Here is a 24,561-nt window from a genome sequence, read left to right as displayed (position 1 = left end):
GAAAATGTCTCATGTGTATGTGCGTACATTATGTTGTAAATCAAAAGTGTCTGCCGGGATGTGTTAGACAGATACAGGCACTTACAGAAACGCATTGCTGGAGAATATCCATGGCAGCAGTGGACCTGGTTTCCTCATGTGGACCTCAGATGTCTGAATCTACCATTCAGAAAAATAACATTCCATCATAATTCAGGGGGCTGTCATACAAAAGTGAGAACAAACTGGCCCACGCAAGTGAATGTGTGGTCGTAGGCACAAAGTTACGACACTATTGTTATGTAGGTAGGTGCAGCAGGGCGGCCATTTTGTGTTGGTCCACTGCATTAACCGGGTGATGTGACAATTACAAATTCCATCACACTGATGCTTTGACGTCAAAACTGAAGCCAGTGAATCTGGTGTTGCTCACAATTGAAAGACAATATAGCCAAATGTAACCCCCGATTACTTAAAGATAGTGTTAGTTTGATATTTAATAAATTGGACCAGACTCCAGATTCTCGAAGGCTACAATAGTGATAATTGATAGGTGTGTGAATGAAATAGCTGGAGGCAGAAATGAGCAACAACAATAACTGTATTAGATGAAAAACAAAACAATTATTTACAAATTCACAGCCGGCATCATATACATAAAATAAATCACAAATCCCAAAAATTTGAAATAATAATCCCAAAGTCCTACTGAGCTCAGTAATATTTTGTTTAAGTCAGTCAATGTTCTTTCCGGTAGTCTTGGGGAAAAAAGTCTTGTCGTGGTGGTAATTAGGTGTGTTACCACGTGATGTTCACAAAGAAGTTGGTGAAGACTGTGGTTCCTTTATCGCAGATGTGGTTCTGGGCTCAGGCTCGCCATCTCCATCAAAGGAGAATCCATTCAGTTTCGGATCTTGGTTTAATACCAAGACAAAAAACCTAGCCTGCATAACAATAATGAAATTATTGTATGCAGCTAATAAGTCTATTATCAGTTTCCAGTATCATCAGTCGCTATAGCTCTATAGTTTTCAATTATCATAAATACTGCATCTAAATATCACATTTATAACAGTTATTAATTTACATGCATGTTTTCCAAATTATCATTGTAACACATGAAATGAACTCATGAGCTAACAATAAACACATTTCTCAATATGTCCAATTTCTCAATAACCATGTTTTATGGTTTACATATCAATCACTTCAATAAAGAAATAATTGTATAACAAACATAACTGAGTCAATTCAACATTTCACTTTTAACACATATTACATCAAAATGAGCAGTTATACATTTGTTTGTCAACATAAACCTTGCTTTAGAAAGACCTTAAAACAAGTAAAATCAACTCTTTCACTGTAAACAAGCAGTACATTTCCACTCGCGATTAGCATTAGCTTAACGTTAGCTTAGCGTTAGCCTCACATAAACGTTTTTACGACAGTCCATAGCAAGTGCATGGCGACTCACCAAGACGACGTTCAAGTACGAACACGGTCGATTTGTCACAGACCCTCAGTTCTCACTGGTATCCACACTTAAGATAAAACATTTCCCAATTAACATTTTATTATTGGTCACATTTATATCAACTTCAATAAGTATTTCACTCACCGAACGGCACATTAGCATTAGATATCGTCACGCAACCTTTCAGTTGGGCGTCCAAGCGGAAAAGAACGATATACACAGCTAATCTCGAGATAGCGTCTCGAGAAGGCGGGACAACTTGACTTTGACGAATCAGAAAGTCATAATCAGATGAATGACACTCGCAACAGGAAATCAAGTAGACGAGAGATGTACACTTTCTCTTAACAAAATAATGTTTTTTCAAAATAAAATGGCGTTTTCTCTACTGGGTTACACCCTCCCCTGTAAAATACCATGCATGTCCCGATGCATGTTTCGCAAATATTGTTCATTTGGATTATTTAGGGAGTCGGTGAAAGCAGAAGTTAAACCGTGAAATAAAGACTTTACAACTGTCACTAGGGGATTCCCTAAATTAGGATAGTCTAATCTCATTGGCGGTCTTCTATCTCTCTCTGATCGCCTCAATGGTTGAGTGGTCACAGGATCATCATAGTCCAGTTTCTTGGATAAGTCAATAGTTTGTTCCTCAACTGAATCCTCAGGAGTACTTGCAGGTGATTTGGATTCCTCAGGTATGTCAGGAGTCAGAGGGGATTTTCCACTTTCAACTTCACTGTTGATAGCATCTGGAACATTTTCCAAAGTTTCATCCCCATCTCCATTTCCGTTATCCAGGTTCTCAGTTCCAATGTTTTCAGGAAAGTTTCTGTCCAATGTTGGTGTTGTATCCAAGGATTTTGTTGCATCTGGGGTTGTCGTATAGTCACGCACAGTGGTAAATCTGGCAATCTCCTGGCATTGGGAATCATCAATCCATGGAATCATAACATCGTTGTCAGGTTGATCAGATTCATCAGCATCAGGAATTTCTGTTGCAGTCGTTAGGCGGGTTTTTGGACGACTAACAGGTGTCGGTTCAGGTCGGTCTGCTGTGGCAACAGGAAGGAAACTGCACGGAAGCAAAAGGTCTCTGTGTAGGGTTCGTAAAGGACCTTGCTTCGACTCTGGTTTGACTGTGTAAACCGGTAAGTTCCCTGCTCGTTTCACAACAACATGAATGTCAGTTTCCCATTTATCTGCAAGCTTATGCTTGCCACGCAGTCGCACGTTTCTCACCAAAACCCTGTCCCCGATTTCAAGTTCAGAGACAGAGATTTTACGATCAAATCTGGCCTTGTTTTTATCTGCTACTTTTTGTGCATTTCTTGAAGCTATCTTGTAACTTTCTTCCAGTCGTGTTTTGAGACTTTGAATGTATTGTGAATGGGATATCTTCTGATCTTTGTTCAAGGGTAGTCCAAATGCAAGATCGACTGGCAATCTGGGTTTCCTACCAAACATCAATTCATATGGACTATATCCTGTCACATCATTGCGCGTGCAATTGTATGCGTGCACCAAGGGCATAACATACTCTTTCCAATGGGACTTTTGTTTGTCTTCAAGAGTTCCCAGCATACTGAGTAACGTTCGATTAAATCTTTCAACGGGATTACCCCGTGGATGGTATGGAGTAGTCCGTATCTTCTTTATGCCAGAAATTTCACACAATTCTTTGATAAGTTTTGCCTCAAAATCAGGACCCTGATCACTATGAAGACGTTCAGGTATGCCATAGTGAACAATAAACTGGTCCCACAAGCACTTGGCAACGGTTTTGGACTTTTGATTTGGTGTGGGCACTGCAAGGGCAAATTTAGTAAAATGATCGGTCATCACAAGAATGTTACTTGTGTTACTGCTGTCCGGCTCTAGACTGAGGAAATCCATGCAAACCAACTCTAACGGTCGCATGGTGGTGATGTTGACCAAAGGAGCTGCTCTCTCAGGAGGACTCTTTCTACGGATACAGCGATCACATGTTTTTATTTTGTGCTCAACATCTGTTGCCATCCGAGGCCAATAGAATCGGCTTCTGATCAGATCAAGGGTTCTGTCAATACCCAAGTGGCCCATATCATTGTGTAAACTCTGAAGTGCAGATGATCTGAGTTCTTCAGGAAGAACAAGTTGATAAGTCACTTGGTCTCCATCTCGTCGTTTTCTGTATAACACGTTGTCATGCAATTCCAATTTATTTAGTTCTCTGAGTAAGAGAGGAAGATCCGGTAATTCCCTCCGGGAGGTTGGAGGGGGTGTTTGACCAAATTCGATCTGCGCAATCACTTGACTGATCGTTGAGTCAGCTCTTTGTCGGTCTTTAATTTCAGAGGTGGACAAAGCAGGAAGTGTTGGCAGACCATGTAATTCTTCAGAACTGTAGGCGTCAGGGATTGCACTTGCTGAGATGGTAAATGTCTCCACAAGTGTGACATCACCGTAGTTATTGGGGTTCTTGGCTTTAATGAGATGGTTCTGACAAATTGCTTGCATAACTTCTGTATCAACAAGCTCTGACATGTCGTTGTCGGCTAAATGACGTTCGACAAACTGGCTCACTCGTTCTTGCTCTTTCCTTGACTGTGCATCATTGACAAGATCTCCATGAGGACGTCGGGAAAGTCCATCAGCATCACAATTCTGTTTGCCTGCTCTATACTGCAGTTTAAAGTTGTAGTTTGACAAAGCAGCAAGCCATCTGTATCCCGTTGCATCTAATTTAGCAGAGGTTAATATATATGTGAGTGGATTACTATCCGTCACCACAGTAAAGTTACCACCATACAAATAATCGTGAAACTTTTCTGTCACTGACCACTTGAGCGCTAAAAACTCTAACTTATGAGCTGGATAGCGTGCTTCACTTCTGGACAACCCTCGACTGGCAAATGCTATGGCCCGAAGCCGACCTTCCTGCTCTTGATAGAGTGCTGCTCCTAAGCCTGTCGTACTGGCGTCGGTATGAAGCAAATAAGGTAGCTTTGGGTCTGCAAAACCTAAGATCGGGGTTGTTGTTAGCTTTTCAATGATGGAATCAAAAGCTCTTTGACAGTCAGGTGTCCATCGGCTGGCAAATGGCAGTTTGGGATCATAATAGGTATGATTTGATTCTTTTTCTTTGGACTTTTTGCTGAATGGTGGGTATCCTCGTGTCAGGTCATTAAGTGGGCGCACTATAGATGAGTATCCCTTTATGAAACGTCTATAGTAGCCAGAAAATCCTAAAAAGGACCTCAACTCTTTGAGGTTTGTGGGTCTTGGCCAGGTTTTTAAGGCCTGAATCTTCTCGGGATCTGTTTCAACACCATTCTCTGAGATTACATGACCAAGGTAACGCACTGTTGTTTGGCAAAATTTGCATTTTTCGGATGATAATTTCAGTCCATACTCTTTCAGACGTTGAAGTACTCGCATGAGACGTCGTTCATGTTCCTCAAGAGTACTTGAAAAGATGATTAAATCATCCAAAAATACAAGTACTTCCTTCAAGTTCATGTCACCAACACAACGTTCCATTAATCGTTGAAAGGTGCTTGGTGCGTTGGTTACACCTTGGGGCATCCGGTTAAATTCCCAGAACCCAAGTGGAGTGACAAATGCGGTTTTCTCTTTGTCTGCTTCTTCAACTTCAATCTGGTAATAACCAGATTTGAGATCAAGGACTGTAAACCATTTGGATCCCGAAAGCGCTGAGAAGGTCTCCTCCAGGTTTGGAAGAGCATATGAGTCCTTAACTGTTTGCAAGTTAAGTTTGCGGAAGTCTATACATAGACGGACGTCATTGTTCCGCTTCCTCACCACGACAATCGGAGAGGAGTAGGGTGACTGTGACTCTCTTATCACACCGGCAGAAAGCAGTTCTTGAAGGTGTTTACGGACTGCTTCCAGATCTTGGGGGTGAATGGGGCGTGCACGATGCTTAAAGGGAGTTGGATCAAGAAGTTTGATGGAGTGTTTCACTTTACTAGTACACCCAAAATCAAGGTCATGGTGAGCAAATACCTCTGGAATATCAGAGAGTTGTTTGGTTATTCTCTCCTTCCAATTCTGGGGTATTGGGGAATCTCCAAAGTTGAAAGTCAGAGACGCCTCTTTGTTCATGGGTGGCTCTGTCGAATTTGTGACATTATGCTGCGAGACAACACAACGGAACGCTCCAAGCTCTCCGATCACGCAGGTAGATGGAATGGTCACATCTTGGTCTGTCTCGTTGGTGATCACAACAGGAACTTTGTATGGAGCTCGGGAAGAAAGAGTTATCAGACAACTCTTCACACAAAGGCCACCTGGTAGGGAAGATTGAGTTGGATGTTCAATTATAGCGCATGAATCAACTGATGTGCAGTGAACATTAGCAGATCCCTCCAGGACGACACAGCGACCAGCTGGGACAACAGCAGTTGTTTTTCCTGCCAGGGTGACAAACCCAATGTTGCCATCTTTGTGTTGTATGTGTCTGATTTCAAGAGTCTTCAGAAGTGCTCTGAACCCATAAGGAACAGGTAGGTGCTCAATAGTCTTGACGTCTAAATAAATCTCATAAAGAACATCAAGAACATTCATTCCAACTAACAATGGTGTCTGACTATTTGGGTGTATATCCGGAACAACTAGAGCTAACGTTGGTATATCAATCACTGTCCCTAAAATATCTTTTGGAAAGGTAACAGTCATTTCTATGTAACCTAAATAAGGTACAGGCTGTCCTGCAGCGCCCTCTACCTCTAAAAGGTCATAGAGTAGATAAAGGGTTTGTTCTGGAAGGTTCTGTTTGAAAAACGACTCTGTGACTGTGGTCACTTGTGATCCAGAATCAAGAAGACAGTTAACATTAACACCTGAAATGCTAACAGTAGCGGTACATTTTGAACCAACTAGGCCTTTTGGCAAGCTGCATTTTTGCTGCTTAGCCAAAGACTGTTTAAGGTTAGCGTTGTGCTTTTCTTTCGTGGGACGTGATTGTCTGGCAACAGTCTCCATTTGCCCCTCAACAGAGACTGTACTTAGTTTAAATGTGCAATAGCAGCTGACGGGTTTTCAGCTTCCCACTTCCTTTGTTTTTCTTTAAAAATTTTCCGCTTCTCTGCCACTAAAGCGGCATTTGGTTCATTTTCACAGGTTGGCTTTATGTGGCCATCTTCACCACATTGGAAACAATACCACGGTTTAGGTGCTTTCGTTTGAGTATTGTTGGTTTGTCCAATGGGTTCTTTTGTATTCACTTTCAGTTTTAGTTTCTCTTGTTTCGGTTCGGGTACATTCTTTGCATTTCGAGAGTTTCTTTTCTGTGTTTTGGCAGTTAGTTTCACCAGCTGACTCTGGATTTCCGCAACTTGGCTTGAAAGTTCTTTTGTAATTGAATTCAGAGTAGCAATGTTGCTATCATTTTCAGTGACGGGTTCGGCTATTTGCACATGAGAAGTCACCTTTTGCTTTGCACTTCCCAGATGCTGTCTCATTCGCATAGTTTTGGTAGCATGTTGATCTTCTTCGGTGCGCAACAAGAACAATAGGTCAGCAAACGTTGGGGGATTTGTTCTCTTTCGTTTTAACTGGAGGTCTATTAAAAGGGAATTATCCCAACAACCTCGACAAAACTGTGTGAGTAGCAGTCTTTCAAAATCATCGCTAGCGGCACCACCCCGTTTTACAGTGAGCGTCAAAGCTCCTTGTAGGCGTTGCAAATATGAGGATGGCTTCTCTCCAGTATCTTGATATGTGTCAAGAAACTTAGCGAATAGTTCTCCTCCATCTTGTACTGTTCCGAATGCTGAATCCAACAACTGGAGGTATTCAGCAGGTGAGCTGTTGAGGTTCAGGTGCTTTATGACATCAGCAGCAGGGGGTAGAAGACTCTCAATGATTTTCCGGGTCTGTTGCTGTTGCGACACTGATGGATCAGTCATGACTAGTTCTACACTAGACCGCCAAGTATCATAATCTGGCTCATAATTAGGACGAGGATCCTTTCCTGAAAAAGCTCTCAGCTTCTGTGAGAATTGTGGCCCTGAAAAGTCATCTCTTTTTACTATGTGTTCAACTACAACACGTTGAACTTCTGGGGGATTTAAATCTTGTTCTGAAATTGTTGGCTTGCAAAGTGATCGGTTAGTAACAGTCTGCCGTGCACCTCCAATGTTACTCTCAACTACCGAGGGCTGTGGTTCTACTGACAGAGTTACAGGCGGATTGTCAGGTAAATAATTTTGTTCGAATGGTTCTGGAAGATCTCTAATTGAATCGTTTATCTCTGACATCATGTCTTTCAGGACTTCTGCATAGTCTCTACCACTCATCTTGGCAAGGTTTTGAATATCACTAAGATATGCTTTCGTTGTGTTTTTCCCAATACTTTGTGTATAAACACTCGCAAGAGACTGTATCTTCGAGCTAACCCCGCTGTCCGATACATGTATCAATGGCAAAGGATCAATAGAGTCGACAGCGGCTCCTGAGTTGTATTCCACAATTACGCTACCGCAATACTTGGAATTAACATCATCTACTTTTATGGCTCTTGCAATTGACCCATATTGTTTAAGGAATTCCACCACCTCATCACATTGCTCATCTCCAGCTATTCCAATGACAATCACCGAGTTTGGAATTTTAACAGATTGCTGTTCAATAATATCCATTTGGAAATATATTCGAGCTTGTGTATTACAAGAAAATGCTCCTGGCTGGCTCGCCAAAACTTACTGTAACCCCCGATTACTTAAAGATAGTGTTAGTTTGATATTTAATAAATTGGACCAGACTCCAGATTCTCGAAGGCTACAATAGTGATAATTGATAGGTGTGTGAATGAAATAGCTGGAGGCAGAAATGAGCAACAACAATAACTGTATTAGATGAAAAACAAAACAATTATTTACAAATTCACAGCCGGCATCATATACATAAAATAAATCACAAATCCCAAAAATTTGAAATAATAATCCCAAAGTCCTACTGAGCTCAGTAATATTTTGTTTAAGTCAGTCAATGTTCTTTCCGGTAGTCTTGGGGAAAAAAGTCTTGTCGTGGTGGTAATTAGGTGTGTTACCACGTGATGTTCACAAAGAAGTTGGTGAAGACTGTGGTTCCTTTATCGCAGATGTGGTTCTGGGCTCAGGCTCGCCATCTCCATCAAAGGAGAATCCATTCAGTTTCGGATCTTGGTTTAATACCAAGACAAAAAACCTAGCCTGCATAACAATAATGAAATTATTGTATGCAGCTAATAAGTCTATTATCAGTTTCCAGTATCATCAGTCGCTATAGCTCTATAGTTTTCAATTATCATAAATACTGCATCTAAATATCACATTTATAACAGTTATTAATTTACATGCATGTTTTCCAAATTATCATTGTAACACATGAAATGAACTCATGAGCTAACAATAAACACATTTCTCAATATGTCCAATTTCTCAATAACCATGTTTTATGGTTTACATATCAATCACTTCAATAAAGAAATAATTGTATAACAAACATAACTGAGTCAATTCAACATTTCACTTTTAACACATATTACATCAAAATGAGCAGTTATACATTTGTTTGTCAACATAAACCTTGCTTTAGAAAGACCTTAAAACAAGTAAAATCAACTCTTTCACTGTAAACAAGCAGTACATTTCCACTCGCGATTAGCATTAGCTTAACGTTAGCTTAGCGTTAGCCTCACATAAACGTTTTTACGACAGTCCATAGCAAGTGCATGGCGACTCACCAAGACGACGTTCAAGTACGAACACGGTCGATTTGTCACAGACCCTCAGTTCTCACTGGTATCCACACTTAAGATAAAACATTTCCCAATTAACATTTTATTATTGGTCACATTTATATCAACTTCAATAAGTATTTCACTCACCGAACGGCACATTAGCATTAGATATCGTCACGCAACCTTTCAGTTGGGCGTCCAAGCGGAAAAGAACGATATACACAGCTAATCTCGAGATAGCGTCTCGAGAAGGCGGGACAACTTGACTTTGACGAATCAGAAAGTCATAATCAGATGAATGACACTCGCAACAGGAAATCAAGTAGACGAGAGATGTACACTTTCTCTTAACAAAATAATGTTTTTTCAAAATAAAATGGCGTTTTCTCTACTGGGTTACACAAAGGTTATAGTAGTGAATCCAAAAGTTGAAGTATCATGTAAATCATTATTGTGGAGGTCCAAAAGTGCATAAAAGATAGGGCTTTGTTTCATTCCAAGAAAAGAGATGTGGTGAGGTGTGATAGAAAATTGGTTGGAGACTGGTAGCAAACTGCGTACAGTAATGCACTCCATTTAATCCATTACATTGACATAAAGGTTCCCTTCCATCATCCGATCCGTTTGTCATTTGCATGCTATAGCCTAAACAAAAGCAAACAGGAAAAAAAAATTGGCGCCATTGCGAAGAATATAGGCTCAAGACTCATTATTGAAGAATGTGCTGGCTGCTACATGCCGACCTAACTCAGGAAAAATGATTGACAGGGACAACACTGTCGAAAACTCCTGCTGCCAATCTCCGAGGAGTGGAGGAACAAACTGCTTCAATTTATTTTGGAAAAACTCTTAATCATTTCTGAACCAGAATCAATGCCGTGTTCAGCACATTTACTGGAGGATGGCTTCCCGGATGTAAGCTTTCACACTCACTACAACTACATTTCTGGGTTTTAAGCGACATACATATTTATATATACATCAATGCACTCTTGCAGAGTTGCCATGGAGGTGTACAGATATCTATGATATTTTTATTTTTGAATCAGAGTATAGCATAGATTGAGAACCGCCGTCATGGAGATGGAGAGGGCCGACCGCTGTGTCCATGTCAGAGTGCACTGTGGCTGGATACAATTTCGCCAATTCAACAAGATTGTTATTCTGCCTCTGAAGAGCTTTCTGATGAGCTGATCATTAGAATCAGGTGCATTGGAGCATGGAGAAAACATAAAACATGCAGGATAGCGTCCTTTGAGCTAATAGTCTCTGTGCACATTCTGACAAAAAGAGCTCCACTGCCACCTACGGGATGGAATTTGGGATGCGACGATCACAATTTTATTTCTGATCATTAAAATTTATGAGCTGCTAATCTAGATCTTTGCCTAAGCCGATTTTTGCTGATCTTGATTTCTTTTTTTCTCATAAACCACAGCATGCAGTTTCAATATTCCAATAATGTTTTACTGTAAAACATTGAACCTGTGAAACAATACAAATGTGTTATTTAAACTGAATGAAATAGTTATATAAACTAAAAATGTAAACCCAATTAATCATCTCAATGCAGAGGAGGACAAAGGTTGACTTTTTCAGACCTCCGCAGAGGGAGATAAGATCTCTGGACAAGATTAGTTTTATTTTAAGGGATTGATCGTGATTCCCCCAAATTAAGGAAATCGGCGCTAATTCCAATCATTGCACCCCACGATCTGATACAAGATCAGTATCAAAACCTTGGTCTTTGAAAATATAATGATATTCCCTTTGTCACTGTCAGTTTGTTTTTAACTTCACCACAAATTTATTAGTGGGATTATTATTTGCAGTGGTGTAGAACTGTACTGCATTATACTGATTTCTAATATTTTGATTGCCTCATTTAAGTATATGAGTAATGCAAAATGGAAACAGCTGTCTGCCTGAAGTAATGCAGTTCAACGTCGCTGCAAATGCAACCTACATAAAAAACAAATTCAACCATCCATGCATGAATTAGACCATTTCTCTTCAATATGCTCGCTAATCTCGTTGCACACTTGAGTACAATGGCAATAAAGGGATTTCTGATTCTGAAAAAAGCTGGAACCAAACCTTGCAAAAAAACCAAGCAGGTATGGGGACAACATTCAAACCCTGCACAGCTTCGAAGGCCAGGAGCGATATTCCGACCCAAATCTTAGACCCGATAGGCACAAGAGTTAACCTCATGGTCACCTGGCTTCCTAATATCCGGATCGTTAAATAGATAGCTCTTTGTACAAAGTATTATTATAATGGGGAAAAAAATTATACAGCACATTCGATTTTGCAAGTGGTATTTTTTTTAAAAGATGATGGGTGTTTTTAAAGATTGTGACTAGTAAAAATACTGTATATGATAAATACAAGTGGAATGTATCAACAACTTTGACTAGTTATCTAGTAGGGTTCACTGTAAGAGCAGCCTCGCAACTTTGACGTCCCGCACACTGCACTCGTACTGCCAAGAACATTTTTAGTCACACTTACAAACATTTAGACGCACACATAATCCCACTAATCAGATTAGAAAATGTATACAGTATTATGTAAACATGTAACAAAAATCAAAAGACAAACAGAGCCTACAGTGCTGTAAATAAAGTAGCACAACAACAGCAACACTTCCACGAGATGCCGTCATCACACTCCTCCTCCTGTCCTCCATCCTCATCCTTCTGGACAAACACGCGCTGCTCTCAGTTTGCCCGTAGATTTTCATCCACAGCGCAGGGCATATTTTCTGTTGTGATGCAGTTGAGGAAAGAAACACAGCAAATGTCCTCATGTCCTCACACACAGCATCAATTGCTTAAAGCAGGAGCCGCTGGTCCTGACCCCGATGTTTCTGCACTCTCAATCTCCAAGTAGAAGAAAAAAAAAAAATCTCAATTGAATATTAATCAAATGTTGCAAGGAATTTGTACATGCTTTCCGTTGTAGTTGGTATTGGGTTGTTGACTAATTTTAACAATTGATCAGATTTTTATGCATATGATGACTTACACAATAAAATCATGCTGAGATTACCTTAAATCTTGACATCCTTTAACAACCGACTAAATCTCAGAGAGCAAACAGCATGACAGTTTGATGATTGCTTTAAAAGTGAATGTAGCAAAAAGCCTCAAAGTATCAATTTTAGCATGACTTTCTTTCAAATAGCATTGAAACTGTTCTTTCTTAGGACGAATGTCTGAAGAATTTTCCTCCATTGTATACATGTCGTGTCATTTCAAGGACTGCAATTAGCTCCAAATTTACAATAACACCTGTCAGACATCTTGGAACTATTCATATACACTTAAGGTGTGTCATTCAGCGATATATAACACAGTGAGATTTAAAAGATTTTATTTTGGTTGTGCAGGTCACAGCTTGGTTCTCTGGCAGTCAGTTGTGTTCTGTTCAGTGTGTCAGCTCCAGGATTTACAGTTGAACTCAAAGGCAGACAGGGTGTGTTTCCTTCAGGTGTTTGGTGTGTCAGCAACCTCCTCATGGGGTGGAGTACTTGTTCCCTCATTGGCGCGGTGCATGTATGCACAAATCCGTTTTACGGCCGATCTTGACAAACGCGGCAGACTCGAGAAAGCTGCGGCGCAGCTTCAGAGCAACAGAGTAGTTTCAAATCAGACATGGTGACTCCTGTATGAACTTTTGTGACCACATTGGAATGGATCCAAGTTGACCTCTGAGTTAAAGCCTGAACTGTAAAGAGCAAGCATACATTGTTGAGGTTGTAGGTTACATTACCTATAAGTGTCAAGACTTACATAAAATTTTCTGGCATGGAAAATTCCTTGCGCATGATGGAATTTGGCACAGGTTTTTACCTTATATCTGTAGTATTACAGTATTGTGAAAAGTCTTGGGCCACTTTATCAAAATGTTCCTTTCCAAAGACGATCAACATAAATTTTGATTGACAAAATCAGAGAGGCGTTACCTGTGCAATATGTTAAGTATTGTGCTTCTCATTTGCTGTGGCATAGAATAGTTTTTTTTCCAGTAGACACTGCTCTCCCTATGACCCTGGAAATAATAATAATAATAATAATAATTCCCTCCTGCTCATTAATATGCTCTCAATATGGTTGAGGTCAGGGGGTAATGGTCATCACGAGTACGGATATCAGGCATTGGTATTGAGCTGAAACCTAGGATATTTCCAAGGTATCGAGGCTCGTATCAGCCGTCCTCTTGTGGCCATTTTCTGAACTGGAATATCAGGATATATAAATATATATATTTGTGTTAATATTTTGTAGGAATTGATAAGAATGTCACTATTATACATAACAACCTAAAGTCACCATTTAAATAAAAGCAGTGCAGTCATTGGCAGTTTTACAGGATGGCAAGTTGTGGCAGTTGCCACCTTTCCCAGAAACCTTGCCTTGGAAGCCTTCCATTGCTGCAAATGGGCCTGTACCGGACATTCTGATTTGGTCCTTGTTGTCATTCTCATTAATTAGTCTCGTATTTCTTTTTTGATTGAAGTTATTTCATGCTCAGCAGAGTGTAATGCCATGATGTCAGAGTTCTTCTCCGGTAGTGTTCTGTGCTCTACAGAATGCCACTCAAGTTATACAAAAAGTCATGTACAGTTTGAATGTATGACTTGGTGATGTAATATCACACCTTAGCTTGGAGTGGATGCTTTCATGATTATTAGGTTGTAGAAGTTTACATTTTGAAGAGCATGACTCCCGATAACTCTGACTTCTATTGTATTGTGACTAGTAGCTAAAAGGAAGTATGCCTCTGAGTTTTATAAGATTTACACTGCTGCTAAACTCCTTAATCGGTAACAGGAAATATTTATACAAGGTCAAATCTGATGATGTTACAGCACAGATGTGACAGAGGCCTGATGAAGAAGAGTGAGGCTGTGAAACAGTGGTACATTGACATTACAGTATATCACTGCAGATGCAATAAAATTCCCTTCAAAGGAAATAAAACACATTTTGGACCTTAGTTGCGCTCTTTGAAATTTTAATTGTGGTCTTCATCTTGCTATGTTAGCATTATAAAAGCAGATGCACAGGCTTTCAGAGATCAAAATTAATTCCATCGGAGACTCATCTAAAAAAGAAGGGCCTGCGATAGTAAACCAGAGGCCAACATTTTCCAGAGCCAAAATAATAGATCTCCCATTGGTGAAGGCATGTTTTTATTTCCGTTTGCAAAGGCCCACGCGTAAAAATCATCAATCATAATGAGTAATACGTATTTTTTAATACTCTACAAAAACTTCTGTCATTGGTCGAGAGACTGAAGTGGTCTGAAATATATATATATATATATATATATACATATATATATATATATATATTTTTTTTTTTTTAAGTAAATAAAACTGGGTTGTATCCGGGTACTCCGGTTTCCTCCAACATTCCAAAAACATGCATTGATTGGACACTCTAAATTGGCCCTAGGTGTGAGTGTGAGAGCGCCTGGTAGTTCATGATGCACCCCGCCTACTGCCCGAAGACAGCTGGGGTAGACTCTAGCACCCCCCTGCGACCCTTGTGAGAAGAAATGGAACAGATGGAATGGATGGAAGGATTATTTATATAAATATATATATATATAATTTATTTATTTAGATAAAGTGAAGTATTGTTGCCGTAAACTACGTCTCAACTGTGACTCAGGCATTAAGTGCTCACTATTCTCCAACCATACGTCAGTGGAAAAACAGGGCCGACGCATTTATTTGCCTTTCTCTGTCCATTCATCAAACCTGTGATCCTTGCTACTGCACAACCTCTCATGTCACTTGCATTTAAGGCAAGGAAACATGGGATCTTTGCATTTCCCGTTGAGAGCAATCAGAGCGGCGGATCACACAACTCCAGACATCTGAAACTGTGTTTGAGTACTAATCAAGAGTGCAGGAACTCCCGCTCGTTGTGCGGTTGAGACACATAATAATCCCCTGTCAGTCAGATGAGGGCCTGTTCAAACACAAAGTGTTTCACAAGCCTCTCCTTACCGTCTTTTGTACACACAATAATCGTGCTGTGATTTTCGCTTTTGTTTTTTGTTTTTTCTTTGACTGGTTTGCTCTTACGTCCACATACAGTACAAACACCCTCACACATACAGGAGCACAGGCACAAACCCACTTCCACCTGTTTCTGATTACTGTAATTGCAAAAAACCTGACCCTGGCGAAAAATGAGTGGAAAATAGGCAAGAGCCCGCTTTGCTCCCGGTGTGCATGTGCACAACACCAGTTTAGTCTAGCCTGACTTCGACTGTAAAATCATTCCTTCTTCTCACATACACATTTTTAGCAAGCATGCCTCAAATTTCGAGGAGTGCGAGGACGGTAGGTCGGGATCGCAGAGCCAGTGAGTCAAAGAGCCATCCGGAGCCAGACAGAACCAATCAATCACACTCCAAGAGCATGTGTTGTTGGAGTCATCTCCCCACTGATGCGCTTTCAGCACGATGAAAACAGCTTCATTCTGCTGCAGCGCACATCAATAGGCTGGAAAGATAAATACACAAGGAGACATACACGGAGGGCAGTGGTGAAACGTGTAAAGAGGGAGAGATGACGCATGTTGGAGAGCTAAAACGTATGAGGGTCTCGTCCACCGCCATATTTGACTGTGGAATGTGGACACTTTGATGCCGTAAGGACGCTTTCTTTATGGGAGGATTCCAAACTGTCTTTAGGCACAAGTCTTGATGGGTTCAGCCACAGAAATGCGTCATTAAAAGGCAGGAAGCTATCACAGTCAGAGTTTGTGAGACTTGTGCAATGAAATTTAATGATGGTAGCGTTTTTCTTTTGTTTGTTTTTTTTTAATTCAAACTCTCCTTGAAAATGGCTGTCAAGATGTTTTGGGTTAAGAGGACATACACTACGTCACTTTTTGTGACCAACAGAAAGACAGGATTTTAAAATCGTCTGCTGTTTTAATACCTCAATCTGCATTTTATCTTTTGCAGGACTGCGGCTTGCATTTAGTTTTAATTGGTGCCAAAAAATACATTTTATAGGATTTAATATAAAATTCTGCACATCATTAAAGTCACTGTTCATGCAATGATTTGCGTTTCTACATGTCAGGGCACTATCGATTGATCACTTACACTTCTTGTTTGGTCAAGCTCATTGTAAATCAAGTCACGCCGCAATACGGGTTAGCATTCTCTTCAAGTTTACAAGAGCAAATTATACATGGCAAATTTAATTGAATTTGGATAATGGATGGATGGATGTTTAATTTAATTATGCAGTATAAATGTTCAGTATAATGCAAGTCTTTTAAGACGATTACTTTGCATGAAAAAAAATGGTGGCGCTACAAAACTCAAAGTAAAATAATTTGGTTAATTCTACTAAATGCATCATCATTTCTCAACACAGTCTTATCAGAGTGAGTTAGTAGTTCATTATTTTGTATGCGTATCGCACTGACTCAAACATTTCTTAAAAATCGTAACATTTAAATTTCCTGAATGCTCTACTATTACAGTAGATTATAAAGTACTTCTATAAATATATTATTTAATGCAAAATCCCAAAGACTCCAATACATTGTGAAACATTTCTGAGAATCAAGAATTTTCCTCTCGCAATTCCCCGTCTTCCTTCTGTCATCAGTGTGGAAGAATACCACACTTCAACAGGATACGCACAAATCAAAGCCTCACAGGCTTTTTATTGTGTTAAGTTTCCAGTATGTGCACACTCCATGCTCAAAACATGCAGTGATTTAGTCCAGAGCTCAGACAGGGATGGTTTAAATCATTTTTATTGGAAGATGAATAGATTCTCTTTTTATTCACGTACACCTTGCATGAGTTTATTTCTAGCCGCAACATGTGCGAGAAGCAGTCTGGAAGCCAAAAAAGCTTTCATATTGGAGGCAGATTCATGTTTACAACATTTCATCCAAATTATGTTTTTCATCAGATCTGTCTCTGAACGAAATCGTGGTTCATTCGCTCCTTGTCCAATCAGAGCAGGAGCATGCTTCAGCAACGCTGCCCTTTGTCACTAGTTTTGTTCAAGAACTTTATACAGACAGAATTTGTTGGGGCAGCCAAGCATAGTCCAGTTTGGTTGCCTTTGAGGCTCCTTAGAGCGTGCTGATTAGCTGATCATTTGAAACAGGTGTGTGGGAGGAGAGAAACTAAAACATGCAGAATAGTGGCCTTCGAGGACCACATCAGAGTTTGACACCTGTTCCTTATAATCTCATCTCTGCTATGAGCAGATGATGTGGTCCTGGTGAGAGCATCAAACTCCAGGGGCGGAGCTATGTGGTGCCCAGGGGGGCCTCTCACCACCACTGTTACGAAAAATATATGCATAGATGCACGTGGCCACATGTACGCAGCTACCCCTGAGTAAAAGGTGAGTTGTCTCCCAATTCCAGGCTAGGCCCTTCGAAGGCTCCTCCTCATGTAGCCTCCGTGGACCGCATAAAACATGGCGAATTTGGACAAGGCTAGCGTAGAAGAAGATTGGCGCAATGCAGGCTTTGAAAGTTTGCTCCGAAGCAAGCCTTCGCTCAGGGCCAATATTCGCTCTGATTTTCCATGTGTCTGAGCATTCACACAAACTCCCCGCGCATTCCATAGACCACAGTGAGCAACATCAGATATGCACACGGTGGCCAAACCAGTATCACACCTGGCCAAAACCTGATATCATGAGTCAAACGATGTAGGTATTGTAAGTAAAAAAATAAATAAATATATACGATATATACAGATTTAAAGAGCAGGTAGTCTATATTCCAGAGCGGGTGGCTCTGACTATTTTGCCTTGGGCATCCAAATGACTACTTCGGTCCCTGGGCGGTGATCATGCACGCACTGATGATGCAAGGATGCGTGGAGCTGCAAGAACTCATTGAATTGCACCACACTTTGGCCATCCATTACACATATTCTATAGCAATAATTTAACATAAGATAATCCGAATTTTGGGGCGCTTTCCCCGGGGTCAGTTATGAGAAGATTGGTGAGGCGTTGAATGCTGGACAACGCCGCATCTCCGATTAACTGAGTTGTCAAACACATCGTTAGCTATATTTGTTGGTTTGTTGGTTAGAAAATCATTTCCAAAGACAACCAATAACGGTTGTCCCATTAGACCTTCGTGACCAGTTGAGCTATGCTCCCAAAATCTATGGAACATGTACCTACCTGTGAATAATAATATGTCTGCAAAAAACCTGGCTGCAATTAGGAGATCCCGCAATGACAAAATCTAACTTCTTGAAACCTTTAGGACAGGAAATATCAACTGTCCTTAAACACAGCACACACACACTCACACTGATAATTGGGCCCAAATATTTTTGCTCTTCTGATCAGGGATCTGATAATCGGATTTCTCGATGTGCGTTAAATGAGATTGAGTAGAAAAGTGAATAGCCAGTGTGCACCCTGCTAGATTCGAGGTTACCCGTGATCTGGAACAGAATAAAGTGGGGTATATTTGCAACTGGTGCATTGAGTTTGAGGAAGAGACGTACAAAAATGAGTTTGAAGTTGTTTTCCGTTTAGTATGAACACCAAACACACAAGTCAGCATCAAGACGGAATTGCTCTTGTCAAATATGCTCATTTAACGTGTTCTATTTGTAAAACATCATTTTTAAATTCAGCTCTATTGCTTTTTTTTTCCGGACCCAAAATGAGGAAGACATACCCAGAATGAGTCACACATTAACTTCAATGAGTCACATGAATTTATTTTAATCATCTGCCTTGTATGCCTGCATGCCTCCAGGAACGGAGAATTCCGAAAGCAGCATTGATACCAAGTCCACCAAGGGATTGGCAGTATCATGTCTCATCTGGGGAATTCTCATGCAGTCGAGCAGACAGAAACACTGACACACCGCAATGACTCACTGGAGGCTGTCGGACACCTGCGCTCCCTCCCTTGATTAGCGCAAAATATGGCTCCCCTCGAGGAAGATGATAGCCACGAGGTCTGCTCGGCTCCTTTGGAGTTTCCTCTTTTTGGGATGCATCTGTCTGCATCTGAGAAGGACGCAATAGGTCGGCCTTTGCGGGGTCAAATGGGAGTTGTGCAAATACACACTCACGCTGGGTGGGTTGCAAGCTCAAACAGATTTTGCAATGACTCGCCCCTGGTGAAGCGCGTCTTGACAAACAACTGCATCATTCTCCTCCCCGCGGCCAACGTAGGGAGCCGTTTGGGTAGCGTCGCCAGGGAGATTGAGGTTTTGCCATTTGATTCATTTTGTTGTTGCTGTCATCACCCTCGATTTCTGTCACGCAATCAACAGCTTTTGGCTTTTTAAATGATCTGCTTGTTTGTTGGTGGTATTTGATTTCTGCTGATATACATCTGAATTAAAGTGTCAAAATTGGCAGGATCTCCAAACCACATTGACGTATCCTGAAACATTCATCATAAATCATGACACAACGAAAATATACCACATCAGTGGCACAAACAATGCATATCATCTTTCCCTTTTGGGTCCTGCAATTCATCTCCATGGTTATGCAATAAATCCCAGAGTGAAAATCCATCCTGAAAAACCTGCTGTCAGCCCGTCGCTTATGTGAACAAACACTTTATTTTGCAGTCTGTCACGAGGAGTCCAACGACAATATTGTCTGTTTATCCCATCAGAAGAGGAAACAACGAGGAATAAATTCCTCTCCCTCAATTGCCCTGAGGACCGACTACGTGCCGATCTTACTCTTCTTCGGCCGCACTAATGGAAATGAAATGTTCTTCTCAATGGCCCTGAGGTTTGATTTACTGACATGAAACCTATGCCGGATCTAGAAGCTTCACTTTTAGCAGATGCTGATCTGCCGCTGAAAGACGCTCTATGATCACTACACGCCTCTGTCACTTGCATCCTTTTTTTTGGGGGGGGGGAACTCATTTAAATGACATCAGCACATTCACCGCCGTTCACGGAAATTCACATTGTCAACACTTCTTCTTAAAATAAACTGTGACCAGAACACTCGCCCAATTGTCAATAGAGGCAAATGCTAAAAATGTAATTAAAATTAGTTATTACCATTAATGTAAATCAATGGCCAATTAATATTGTTTTATACGGGTATGTACAAAAGATAATACAAAATACCAGAATCAGAATCAGAAATCCCTTTATTGTCATTGCACTCTAGTGTGCAACGAGATTAGATTAGCATTTGACCAACAACATTTTTTTTCTTTATGTTTTAATTCATTTTATTCATCATAGTGTGACTGGGATCATTAACCCCCTGGTTGCACAACTCAAGGCCGTACAGATTGCCCTCCCCAACCCAAAATTTGCTCCTACACTGGGAGTCGAACACAAGGCACCAGGGTGGAATCCAGGAATCCAACTCTCAATTTTAATTATCAAGTAGTAAAAAAATATTTATTACTGTGGTTGTATGCAGTTCTGGTATAAAATGATATTGTGATGACCTCATTTTGCCATAAATGTGACAACATTCTGCCTCCAATACTACTTCCATTACTAATACAGAGCTGAAGAATCACTCTTCTGATGCCAAGCCTGCCATCTAGTGTTTTTTCACAGTTTTTTGTTGAACCAGTGCACAGCCTGGAGGGGAAATTTAGAAACAGCTACAAAAACATCAACATTTGATTCTTAGCGAAACCAAAAACATCAAAGGGTGAATGATATACGTGATGTACTTATATCATTCCGTTTTTGTGGGAAAACCGATAGCCCTAAAATTTCCTCCAATCCATGTCTATTTAAAAAAAAACACACACATCCCTTTGCGTTATATAGGGAAATATCTTTGTCCAAGAAACCTTAATAAAACATCCATCTCATCAATCAAACATGATTTTCCAGTGAAGGATCAAAAGATCGCGTATCAGGTTTATTATGTATCCGGATAGTATGTGACCAAAGTGACATTAATCAGCCATTCATGAACTATTACAATGAATTAGTTTGACATTTTTAAAGTTGTCTTCCAATTTTACTAGTTTATGCAATTGTGTTTCTTCATCTTTAGACCTTTAGGGAGTGTCTGTTTTATCCTCACCGCTGTTACCAAAAAAACAACCTGAGGACCTCACAGGAGGGGCAATTCATCCACATTTATTTATAAACATAACAACTCGAGGTAAACACAATCTGTTCTGTTTGGTGGTGCTGGTTAGATTCCAAATAAAGCGTTCAAAATCCATTCCAAAGGAAATAATTAAACTATTGCCATCATGCAATGTGTTAAGAAACATTTATACATTCCTACCTGAAATTCCAAAATTAGCTCATTACTATATAATGGTCCGGAGGATTAGGTGGCTGCAACGAGGCAGTGATTTGGACGGAGCGGAGTGTATAGAAATCTAGAAAGCAACAATGTCTGCAAAGGAGATGCTTGATTACTCTTCAGTGATGAGTCACTTGTGCGTGTTTGCTCCACATAAATCTGCAGGTCAGTCTGCATTCCTCTGGCTCATTTTTTCATGACGTGGCTCAAGTTGAGCAACTAATCATGTGGGGACACTTATGAAATTTAATCAGATCGAAATGATTGCAAACTTTTGCTTTGCCTGTTGCTTAATTGTTTTTTTTTTTTTGTGGCATGGCTTTTCGAAAGATTATCAATCCATCCATTTTCCATACCTCGTTTGTGCTCGTTTGAGTCATCCCAGTTGAGTTTAGACAGTCAATCGCAGGTCACATATCAACATTCCCATTCCCACCTGTGGACAATTTAGAGTCTTTAATTGATGTAACATTCATGTTTTTGGAGGAAGCTAGAATACGCAGAGAGAACTCATGCAAGCTGAGAAAGAGCACTTGAACGCCACGCTGGAGATTTGAACGCGGAACTTCTCAACTGTGAGGCTAAATGTTTCACCCACCATACAACCGTGTTGCCGAGCGAACGGTCAATTACGTTTGAGATAAAAAATAAGAAAAAAAAAAACATCTTACCTGGCACATACTGATAATAACAAGTGATTGTGGTCTTCCTTGTCCATCTCATCCACGTTTAATTCAAAAGCCTCCTGGTCTTTGGCATGCAAAAAGTGGTTCTGTAAAAAGGCTTTGCTCTCCACATTATAAAATACATTCATCTGGAAGGAGTTATGTGACATTTAAGACATAATTTATTAGATTTTATGACAAAACGCTTTCGTCTACTGGCTGATATCGGTGCCAACGATTATACAGGACACAAACGCACCACAAAAACTACCGGTATTTAACTTTTAGGAAAAGTTGCCGCATCGCAATCACGGATGTGAAATCCAGCATAATGAATTACAGACATTAAAACAGGTGGAAGAGCTCTGAGATGGAGGGGGATTGCTTCTAAATTGGACAGGATGAAAAGATTAACCTTCACCTTCACCCAAAGTCTTTTGAGAGGAATCATGCGGAGACACTAACGCAAACAAAACTCTAAGCTACGCTACGTGTTCCAGATGTTAATCGGTGGGAGGCCATCGTGCTACATTTGCATTTAGCTGTTTTTTGTTTTGGCATTAACAATGTAATACATTGTCTCATACACAGCTGCAGTTTTCAGTTGATTCTGGTCATGCTCTCAATTAAACAATCATTTATGTGGAGTTCAATATGTTGGAAACATTCCCAAAATCAGAGGGGAACTTTTTTGGGCATGGCAGGATTAATTTAAAGCAGCAAATTGTGAACAGAGCTGTAATTATAAACTAATTATTGAAAGCAGACATGAAAGGACAAAGAGAAAAAAATACATGATTGCACCTGAAATATGACAAATCCTCTTCTTTCCATGTATATATTTAGTTTTATATCCTTGTCAGTATTGATGTCAAAAGTTAAACAAATATCTTGTACAGTAAATTCAATGCATCAAGATACTGTACAATAGGGGTGCGCTTATGCAGCCTGTTTTAGATTTCTCCCTCTTCCAACACACGATTCAAATGATCAAGATCATTATTAGGCTTCTCAGAGCTCACCAATGAGCTGATTATTTGAATCAGGTGTGTTGGAGGTGTGAGACAACTAAAACAGGACCAAACTTGAGCTCTACCTCTTGCTGCTGGTATGTCAAATAGGTGATGGAGTTGATGGGAAAGGTAAAGGAAGCCTCTGAGGAAGATACAAGGAGACGTGATGTGTGAAGAGTTCTGCCAAGGGAAAAAGATTGGATCAACTACCACATTATAATGTGAAAAAGAAATCTAATCACGTGGCACAGTGCAAAAGTGGTCACTGGTTAGCACATCAGCCTCACAATGAAGATGTCTCGGCTTCAAATCTCAGATTAGGTCCTCATGTGTGGAATTTGGGGTTTCACTTGGTACTCTGGCTTCCTCCCACGTTAATGTTAATTGGAAAATGTCTTTTTTTTTTAATTGAAGCTTGATAACCGTCTGTCAGCAGCCCAGACTGTGCAACAAACAACAAATCTCTTTTTTTTAGGTTTTAAATGAGTTTAGTTAAAGGATTTTACAAATGATTATCATAAATGAACAACATGTTTAAACTCAAGTTTTTAACAACCTGCATATTTCATATGTGTCGTCTGAGTCGCCTCCTTCAAAGTCATTTATTTGGGTGACTTTAGTGCTGTGATGTGAAACTTCAGCCTCAAACCTGACAGGGAGCTCGGATAAGACAGTTACTCCCACCTGAGCACACAAAAGCAAAGGGACACCTCTTGTCCCCTGCAGAGACGCTCATGTGATATTGCACACAAGTACCAAATGAACATATCAAGTAGTCTGTCATCAATGGATCTGCGTTAACGCCTTTTCTCAGAGAGATTCTTCTTACTTTTGGGTTTGGTCATTTCCCAGAGATTATTTTTGTAGTGGGAAGACAGCGAAAAACAATATAATGCAAATCTCCTCATTAATGTTACCTGTTGCCTGGGTCCATGTCCTGTGGTCTGATGAGACAGTACATTTACACTGAACACTGACTACTTTATTTTACGGCAAAAGTCTTGTCCTGTGAAAAGATAATAAATGAACCAAAAAAAAAAGCCAGCTAGAATTTCAAAATTTAACTTTGGGGTTACTCTGAGGCACTTTAAATGGTACCAGTGACTCATATTTGGAGAAGGTTAAATGTGATTGATTAATTCAGAAGACATCACCATGTATAAAAACGTGTGCGTACCTATGCAACCACCATGATCTAATATGGTATGTTTTCCCTTCCACTCGCTAAATGATTCATACATTTTTTTCAGTAGCGTTGTAAAGGTTGTATCAGGTCAGAGTTAGAGTGGAAAAGTTATTGTGTCATTACATTGTAGTAAACTGTAAATCTCGTTATGAAAGCCATGGGACATTGTTGTACAGTTGTAGTTTCATTTGTTTGCATTCTCAAATGTATT

At 40.1% G+C, this 24,561-nt stretch overlaps 2 protein-coding genes across 2 annotated transcripts; both read right to left on the bottom strand.

Annotated features, from left to right (window-relative positions):
• Positions 1 to 456: 456 nt before the first annotated feature.
• On the bottom strand, positions 457 to 6,466 carry LOC148343348 (retrovirus-related Pol polyprotein from transposon opus). The gene is made up of 2 exons (XM_088319294.1): positions 1,601 to 6,466; positions 457 to 1,523 (listed from the first exon to the last, which is right to left on the bottom strand). Exon 1 carries the CDS (start codon positions 6,440 to 6,442, stop codon positions 1,850 to 1,852), a length of 4,593 nt encoding a protein of 1,530 aa, XP_088175420.1. The 5' UTR covers positions 6,443 to 6,466; the 3' UTR covers positions 457 to 1,523; positions 1,601 to 1,849.
• Positions 6,466 to 7,758, bottom strand: LOC148343347 (zinc finger CCHC domain-containing protein 12-like). Its single transcript, XM_088310679.1, has one exon. It carries the CDS (start codon positions 7,756 to 7,758, stop codon positions 6,466 to 6,468), a length of 1,293 nt encoding a protein of 430 aa, XP_088166805.1.
• Between the last annotated feature and the right edge of the window lie 16,803 nt (positions 7,759 to 24,561).

This window comes from Idiotropiscis lumnitzeri, chromosome 1 (assembly GCF_059441095.1).
Source record: "Idiotropiscis lumnitzeri isolate Australia: NSW breed Sydney's pygmy pipehorse chromosome 1, RoL_Ilum_1.0, whole genome shotgun sequence".
Lineage (NCBI taxonomy): Eukaryota > Metazoa > Chordata > Actinopteri > Syngnathiformes > Syngnathidae > Idiotropiscis > Idiotropiscis lumnitzeri.
Note: the sequence above shows the minus strand (reverse complement) of the source record. Positions and strands in the feature narration are given on the sequence as shown.

Bases quoted from the DNA above. Each gene is read 5' to 3' on its own strand.
- LOC148343348 (XM_088319294.1), bottom strand. From the start codon at position 6,442: ATGGAGACTGTTGCCAGACAATCACGTCCCACGAAAGAAAAGCACAAC.
- LOC148343347 (XM_088310679.1), bottom strand. From the start codon at position 7,758: ATGAGTGGTAGAGACTATGCAGAAGTCCTGAAAGACATGATGTCAGAG.